General features: G+C 37.4%; 1 protein-coding gene and 1 long non-coding RNA gene across 2 annotated transcripts in view; one reads left to right on the forward strand and one right to left on the reverse strand.

Moving 5' to 3' along the window:
• The window catches only part of LOC138038472 (uncharacterized), a 30,504-nt gene that overhangs the window by 4,202 nt on the left and 17,180 nt on the right, over positions 1-9,122 (forward strand). The window contains exons 4-10 of the mRNA XM_068884344.1: positions 709-841; positions 2,312-3,293; positions 4,256-4,329; positions 5,496-5,730; positions 7,036-7,153; positions 7,965-8,239; positions 8,813-8,877. Of these exons, the coding sequence (XP_068740445.1) occupies positions 709-841; positions 2,312-3,293; positions 4,256-4,329; positions 5,496-5,730; positions 7,036-7,153; positions 7,965-8,239; positions 8,813-8,877 (1,882 nt within the window). The remainder of the gene's footprint in view (positions 1-708; positions 842-2,311; positions 3,294-4,255; positions 4,330-5,495; positions 5,731-7,035; positions 7,154-7,964; positions 8,240-8,812; positions 8,878-9,122) is intronic.
• On the reverse strand, positions 4,229-8,225 carry LOC138038479 (uncharacterized). Its single transcript, XR_011130238.1, has 3 exons — positions 8,093-8,225; positions 5,960-6,092; positions 4,229-4,322 (listed from the first exon to the last, which is right to left on the reverse strand). It is a non-coding gene; the product is annotated as an uncharacterized lncRNA (long non-coding RNA).

The raw sequence follows: 9,122 nt of genomic DNA on the forward strand, positions 1-9,122 counted from the left end.
AGAGATGACTAATAATAGCAATAACTACAATGATAACAATAATAATAATAATAATAATAATAATAATAATAATTTATTACTGCAGACCAGTTTGCTTAGTTTAAAATAACACTGTCGTGTGTGTGGTGGGGGGGGGGGGCATCAACAAACTCTGTTCCCTCTGGACAGCATTCGTAATGCCGTGGGAGCCAGCATAATGTTAATTTTGCAGAGACTTGGACGCAGAGAACCCAGAATTGTGGTCTGCCCTTTGTTGCATATCACTGACTTTTGCCGACATTCATTCACATGGTTGTGGGCAAGATCGCTAAATAAATGACGTAACATCACAGCTGCCATGTGCATCTATACTGATTCTTAAACTTTGTGAACTCTGATCTTGTTCACAAAAATGAGAAATGTAAATGCACTTGAATAAGCTTGAGCATAGAAATGGACTGTATACTATAAATATCATTTCCAGCACCATTTCCAGTATTGACATTATAAACATATGTACAGTTGTAAGCCTAAGAACAGAGAACCTCCTCTTAGGCTTTAAGAAAACCAGGAGTGTGGCTGTTTTGCTGTTATCACTTGGAGATTTAAATGCGTGTTGAGTTTTTTCTATTTACAGTGGGTAATAAAGTTAGCATTCTGCATGATGTTTTATGAATGTGAGATTAAGCTTAAAGTCAAAAATGCAATGTTATGTGCATTGATTTTTAGGGATGGTCGTCTTAAAGAAGGTGATGAGCTGCTATGGATTAATGGTCACAGCCTGATTGGAATCACTCAACAGGAGGCAGTGGACTTGTTGCGAGCATCACCCAAACTAATACAGCTTGTCATCTCGAGGCAGGTACTGTCTGAAGAACCAAATCTCAAAATTATTTTTCATCAACATAAATCTCTCCATGTACAAAATTATGTACAGAAAACATTACTGTGGTTATCCCACTCTTTCCAGTCCCTTCCAATCTGATTTCAGTATTTTCGGTTATCTAAGCTAGAAAAACATATAACAAGGTCACAAACTCGACCTAACATATTAATATGCTTGCAGGATCATGCAGATAAATCACCATTGGCAAATATCAAAACAGAATGCCAAAGGTGGCCAGCAAAGTCTTCAATATCAGGGAGGTCTATAACACAGTATGTTGCCATGGTAACAACACTAGTATGTTCATATTTTAGAGAGCATCTACTAGAATCTTACTTCAACGAGTCAATCATTTGTGATACAAATTGGCTGAGATCTTTTTTTCATCATATTTGATCAAAACTCAGTTGAGTTTATGACATCATCACTTGGCTAATTTGCATATTTTAACAACTTGAATATCTCTGGAACAAAAAGAGATGTGGAAATAGTAAACAGTATTCTTCTTCTCGTACAGACTACGTGTTTATGTCTTAAAATGGCTTAGATAGGAAAGATGCAAATTTCGTCATAGTAGCACTACTAAGGTAAACTTGAGACCTTGCTGGCCAGCAGGTGTTTGCGGTATCGGTGGTGGGCATCCCTTTGGGTTGTCAGGACCAGAAAATTCCCTTCGCCTCGTGTATCGAACTCAACTAGCTTTGGTTGTTGTGTTTGTTGCTATTGGTTTATGCATTCTTTATTCCCTCCCTATCTCTCCGTTGGATAAGCATAGGGCTTGCACTGTTAACTTTTCCACTGGCTAGCAGTGAGATGGTGCCTCGGTGGATGCCACTTCCAGGGTTGTCGTAATTACGCGCTGCTCTCGGCTGCAGCTTGTGACTGGCTACAACGGCCTCTCAGGCACCTCCCCCACACTCATTTGTTGATGAGTTTAATATAGTTTAATGGTCTAAAATGTAGCACTTTTGACTCTTCTATAGCATCCAAACTAGTAATAAATATTGGAATATTATACATGTAGGTTTAACTCTCATGGGGAGCAATGTGATTTTTTTCAAATATCATTTAGTCAGCATCGAAAAAATGGTTTCTTGACTTTTTGAAGTATCTTTATTGTTTCACTGGGAGAGTAGAGACCTTGCATGTGTAATGTTGAAGGTGAAATAAAATTTCTGCTTCTACCTTCAGGGCAGTCATTAAAGGGTCAGGGGTCGGGAATTTCCCTGCCTTAACTTAAAGAGAGGAACAATATCTAGTTAACACAACATATTCACAGTCTCCCCCACCAATGTCTCTGAATAATTTTCCAGCTTACTTAAAAAGTAATTGACAGCCCCGATCTCTATTAGGTGTCTTATTAGGTGTTGTTTAGAGGGTCAATATGCATAATAAGACATAGTTTTAAGCTGGTTAACTTTACAACTGACATGTCCTTTGTTTTAGGGTGATACTTCCACTAATACAAGTAAGCCAATGTCTAGAGGAAGATCTGAGTCTCAAGAAAATGTCTATAGAAATGGAAGTGCTGATAAGAAGGAACATGTCACGAACATGAAACGTCGAGCTGTTTCTGTAGACAATATCTTTGGCCAGAGCAGCAAGAAATCTGCTGAACTCAACTTAACAATGGAGGAAACAGCTTTATACAAATCTAATGGCACTCTTGAAACTAGCATACCACAACTGGAAAATGGACATTCTGGAACAGTTCATTATGGCTCAAACCTGAATGAATGGGAAAAATCATCCAGAAAAGAAGCTAACTTCCCCTTGAATTTAAACGCAAGAAATTTAGAAAATGGAAGGAGCCATCGCTTGTCAAGTAGTTCATCTGAGAATTCATATAAAGGATCCAAAATAGAAGCAGGTGATGTACTGATTTCCAAAGAAGATGAAAGTCTTGAGAGTGAACCAGTTACTTTGGAGGATAAGCCCTTGAATTCGCCTTCAGCGATGATGAAAAATGCTAAGAAGAAAAATTCTCTAAGCTCTTCAGTAACCACTGCAAAAAGGAAAGTCAGTGATGGTAAATCAAGTTTAGCAGTTGGTCAAATCTCACCTTCACTTCCAAAACCTCAAACACCTGGTGGTTTGGGCATTGCCTTTCCTGCACGTTATCTAGGAGATGCCTCCCCACAGGTAATGACAGTGGGTGTACCAACACCACTGAAAGTGGTTGGTAATAATGAGAGAAATTCTCCTCAGGCTAAGAAGAAAGAGACTAATAGCAACGTGCATGAACAGAATGGTATCACATCAACAGAAGAAGAGATTGTCACTGTTGTCTTGGTAAAGGGAATGAGTGGAAAAGGGCTTGGTTTTACTATTGTCGGAGGCAAGGATTCACCTCATGGTGACATGGCTGTGTATGTTAAGAATATTCTTCCAGGTGGTGCAGCAGACGCTGATGGCAGAATGAAGAAAGGTACATGGGTTGTCTTCATGTTGAATTTCAGTGTTGGCTAGTGTCCTCGTCATTAGGTTTTTTCATCAAATTTTGAATGTGTGTTGGCTTAACACCTGCCATGCTTTCAAGCTTTTGATTCTCAATAAGAAACCCTTTTAAATCCATTAGAAACCGTTCAAAAACCATTAACCCTTTCAGCCCCAATAGTGCCAAATGGCACTTATAGATTTTACTCTGTCTAACGCCAGACGATTTTACTCGTCAATGGGGAACCCCTCGGGGCTTAAAGGGTTAAGCTAACAGCGTGCAATAACTATCACCCCGTCTAACACTTTCAGTCCCGATGGGGCCAAATTGCACTTATAGATTTTACTCTGTCTAACGCCAGACGATTTTACTCGTCAATGGGGAACCCCTCGGGGCTTAAAGGGTTAATAGGCCTTTTGCAACTAACGATCACATGGTACAAAATCTGCCATGCTGGAGGGCAAGCTCATTATTATTTCCCCACTGGGACATTAAAACAAAGAGACCTGAACCAGTCAAGCTGGTTCAGGCAAGCTTGACTTACCTTTGTTTTAATGTCCCAGTGGGGGAATAATAATGAGCTTGCCCTCCAGGGTGGCGGATTTTGTACCATGTGATCATTAGTTGCAAAAGGCCTATTGGAATGCTGCAAGAACACCTTTGAACCCCAATCCATTTGAAAACCCAAGTTTTCAAATCACTACAAATTTAAAATGGTAAAATTCGATTTTTTTGTTAAGACATGTATTGCGTGGCAATAATGATAATTTTTACAATAATCAACACCAATATTATTCCTTTCCCTTTTGCTGTCATCTTTTAGCAACTGTTTATCTTGTCATCATTGTCATTATACATTTGTATTATTTCATCATAATTGCATCTCCATTTTTGTTTAAAATTATTTATTGAATGCAATGAAGTGAACCTTGAGTTTTTCTCTGTTGATGAAGGTGATGAGGTTTTGTCTGTAAATGGAACTTCATTTGAAGGCTTCACTCATCGACAGGCTCTGGATACCTTCAAGGTAGAGGCAGATTACTTTGTTACATAATGTGTTTACAAGATGTTATAACTGCAGTAATGGCGTTAAGTCACTTTTTTTGTCATGAAAACATACAACTAATTAAGTTTCCAGTGATTAACAATTGCAGGGCACAAGTTCATTTACTTTCATTGTCTTTACACTGAACATTCAAAATTCTCCATAATCTGAAGCCATGGTGTATATGTATGAAAGTAAACTGGTTAAAGGCAAAGCAGGAAATATTTTTAAACCACAATACTATTTAAAGAGTAAAGGCAAACAGTGACAGAAGAGTAGAAACAAATTTCATACTGTAAAGCTGCCAGGAAATGCCGCATCACAACTCCATTTTTGCCAAGAATTTGTTACACTACATACAACTGATGAATAATCTAGATGTCAAAAAGTCATTTCTATTATTCAGGATGAATCTCAATAATGAAATTATTTATTGCAACCTTTTGGTGTGTTTTAACAATTATTGCTAATTTCGGAATCTAGATGTAACACTCGATATTCAAAACGTGCTTACAATTTAGTGTGATCAGATTCCCTTTTTTTCATAGTATTTTTTAAAATGTTGATAATTCAATTTGTTCTTTTGACATGCTGACTGACTTAAAATATGGCCTAATTTTTGGAGATTGCACCTGTCCTCTGAACAATATCAAATTGAACTATTATTGACTTTTCAAAGCAAACAAAAAATTCATCTACACATGGTATTCGTGTCAAAGGTTATTAATTCATAAATTCACACCAAACAAGCAACCACTGTTATACTCTTTTCATAAAATATAAAAAGATTAATCACTTTATACATCAATACTTTGTGTAGTTGATGAGCATTATCCCCTAATTAAAGTTTGTCATTGATAAAGAACCTGAACGTGATTTTTTTTAACATTGCTAAGTAGTGTTTGGTCAAATAGTTTGCTTTGATTGAGATGACAGGTGAAAATATTAAGAACCTTGCTTATTTGTTTTTTTCCTGTCAGCACATTCGTCGAGGAATTGTGACTTTGTAAAATTTGTCATTGGTAAAGAACCTGAGTCTGACTTTTTTTAACATTGCTAAGTAGTGTTTGGTCAAATACATAGCTTGTTTTGATTGAGACGACAGGTGAAAATATTAAGAACCTTGTTTATTTATTTTTTCCTGTCAGCACATTCGTCGAGGAATTGTGACTTTGAAAGTGCGAAGAAACAGTCCAGGAGCACCAAGCTGGTCCACTTTTACAACACCTAAGAGCTCACCAGGAAGCTCTCGTCGTGGGAGCAAAAGTGTAACAGAAGATTCAGCCAGCTCAAGCAGTTCTTCATCACCAACAATGTTTAGGAAGCTTCGTCAGAAGAGAAACAAGAAAGGTGGAAAACAGAGTGACATTGTGTTGTATAAAGGTGTGATTTTTAGTTTTTTTTTTGTACCTGGTTTTCCAAAACTACCCCTCACATTAAGCATGTGGTTTTATCTTTCAATAATTATTGTGTGAGATCACAAGTGCTTTGAACAGGGAAATCAAGATCATTATTGTTAATGCAAATCACAGTGACTCATTTTCTCCCGGTGTTGACTTAATAAGAGCTTGAATAACACATCAATGGACAGAGCTACATGTAGACATCTTACCCTGGATATCATATGGATGTTAAACACGTAACTAGCCTTCAGTCTTCTTGTCTTGTATTACGTTCAGAAAGTTCTAACCTCATATAAATATTATTGTCTCCTTGGGTGCTTGTATTCAACATCTCAATCTTAACTGTGAATGGTAGATAAAATCAAGAACTTATTAATCAACACTGTCAGTGACTAACTAGCTGTAAAATGCAGCTTATTATATATGCAAAACACAAGTTTGAAAGTCTGAAAACCCGAAACTCCAGTGCTGCATATTAATTCAGCCGCGTACACACACATTGCGTTCTTAAACTATTGTGTCTTTGACGTCATATAAGTTCTCCTCAATCCAGCTCTCAAGATTTTGAAGTTGGTAATGGTGGACCATTTAATTAGGAAAATTCCAGTTAAAATAAACAGGCATCTTTTTTAAATCAGGGCTTAAAACTTGGGTCACATACTGTTCAGTTAACAGTTTTAAAATTCAAAGAAAAATAAAAATAATTTTTTTTTTTTGAGGCTCGAAAGGGTTTTTAGCTGCACACGCGCGTAACCTACACACCCCATAACTAAGAAATACGCATGAGCTGAACGAATCAAATTTCTATCATAACTGGCGTGTGCAACACACGGGAAGTGGAAATAGGCGTAAAATCATGCGAACCGGAAATAAAACCTGCGGAAAAAAACTTGTATTTATCGCAAAATTTTGCTTGGTGACCTATCTCTTGAGTTTTTGCATGCACGTATCATTCACGATGGCACTTCAAATAAAAAAGCGTTTTTGTCGATGTGGCGTGTACCCATGGTAACCGATATGACGTCATAAGTGCCCGTAAAGTATTACCCAACAAGAGAGTTGCAAAGATATTTACAGTTTGCCTACGCTGCAAAATATCCTTCTTTGGTGTCTTCATCGTTTCACAAATACTATAGCAATGAAAAACCCTTTCTAGCCTCCAATAAATCACGATTTCCCTATTTTTTTTTCTGTGCTCAAAGAGTGCAAAGCGTTGCATTATTGTTTTTCCAGTTCAAGCTTCCATTTTGATTGGCTACTGTGGTTTAATTTTTTTGCATTGCAGAACCTGGAAGTAGTCTGGGAATTGGATTAGGGAAATCAAATCCCTCTTCTAAGTTTCAAGGAATCATTGTTCAATGTATCATCCAGGGATCCCCTGCTGCTAATGATGGGAGGTTAAGGTGAAGTCAATATTATTCTTGTTATTTGCCTCATTATTCCTCCTTTGTAAAATTTTCTGTGCCATATTTCATAGAACATGTGTTTGGGCAAAGCCCTTCATTATTATTATTTGTGCAGTGGCTGAATCATTAACAGATATTTCATTAGTTGTTTACTCATCTGTGTGGAAAAAAAATTCTTTGGGGGGAGGGGTGCTGGGGCTGTTAGAGCGGTTTTCAATTGAGTGTCGAAAGTAATTATTAGCGAATTGCTTTGGTTTTACATAACTTCACTCAGTGATTGGTTCAAAGTTCTCGCACCACTTTTTCAACTAATCAGAAGTGAAACCAAAAGCAGTCATCCCGTGCTTTGTGTCGGCTGCGTGAAATTTCTTTGAGTTTTGATTGGTTTACTGGATTGTCTCCGTCCTTTTTGATTGGCCAAAGTAATTACTTTGGTTTTGGTTTTGCGACACTCGATTGAAATTCACTCTATGCTTGGTATACCTAATACATGTAGTTGTCTTATTACTTTCATTTTTAGGATCTCTATTAAACGTCATAGCACCTTGTTTTTGCAATAGGTGCATACATGTAAATTGTAGCAAAGAAATGCTGGCTATATAACTAAATCCTTTTTGCTTTGACCTAATGCCGGTATGATTTTCATTTGTCACACAAATCTTTTCTGTTAACCCTTCCATCCCTAAGGGGTTTTGTCCCATTGTACCATTGTCCCGTAAAATCATTTGGCATTAGAAAGTGTCAAATTTCTAAATGGACATTGTAGGGGGCAAAGGATTGACTTTCTTGTCATAAATTTGATTCACAGACAAGGTGACAGGCTCCTTGAAATTAACGAACAGAAAACTGAGAATCTATCGGTTGAAGAAGTGTATCGTTTTCTTGACAAGGTTCCCCCTGGAAAAGTTTACTTGAAAGTAGCACAGAACGATATACCTGAAAAACTGCCTTTGCAACTAAATGATGCATTAACAAAACTGGAAAGTAACCATGGCATTCTTGACAAGAAGGTCCCTGATAAATCCAAGAGTGTCCGAACAGGATCCTCTCTGTCAGCTGCTTCAGAAAGTTCGGACTCTTGTGGTGAGTTATCTTGGTTTTCCTAAATTTGCTGCAGGTTTGGGTTTCTCTTGAGACCTGACCATCAGTGAGTTTCTTTTCTTAGATGATGACAGTAAGGAAAAATAACAGTTACCTAATTAATTGGGTGGAAGGGGGGGGAGGGGGCAACCAATTTGCTAGTCACTGAGTGCAGTGACATCAAAATCAAGACCACAGAAGACTATCAAAATGTGGTGCTAAGAGCAAGATTTGAACCTTACAACTAACTTCCCTGGCTATCCATTTTCCCCTCATTTGTACTCAAGTACAAATCCTGGAGAAAACTAGATCGATTTTCATTGCATTTTCATGTTAACTCCTCGTGTTCTTATTTGCCCCACCCCCACCCCCTTCTTAAAAAAAAGCCTTGAATGTCAAGTTCTTGCAGTTTGCAACAAATCTGGACATATATGACTGATAATTAGTTGTAAAACTAGGAAACTCTACTGGATTTGCACTTACCTAATCTCTCATCACTAATTGTGAGGCTAGGGCTTCCAAACTTTACACTGTTTTATGTGTTTCGCTTTGTTTGGCTCCTTTCCTCCTTTGCAGATAATATTTCATCATCTTGTGATCCCCTTATTCCACTCTCCTCTGGATCAGGCAAGAAAGGCAAGGTATGGAGTTCAAGAGAAAAGTGTGGCTGAATTAACTACATGTATTAAATTGTGTAATGTTAGCACTAACTTCCTGATTAACCACTTATTTGATTATCCAAACTGACATGCTCTCTTCAAAAGATTGTGAGCATTTTCTTCACAAACGCACATCACTTTGCTTATTTCAACAACTGAAGCTAGATATCTTGATAGGATCACAAATCAATAAATGATTATTATATAATAATCATCACATAATAATG

Source organism: Montipora capricornis, chromosome 2 (assembly GCF_036669925.1).
Source record: "Montipora capricornis isolate CH-2021 chromosome 2, ASM3666992v2, whole genome shotgun sequence".
NCBI classification, from domain to species: domain Eukaryota; kingdom Metazoa; phylum Cnidaria; class Anthozoa; order Scleractinia; family Acroporidae; genus Montipora; species Montipora capricornis.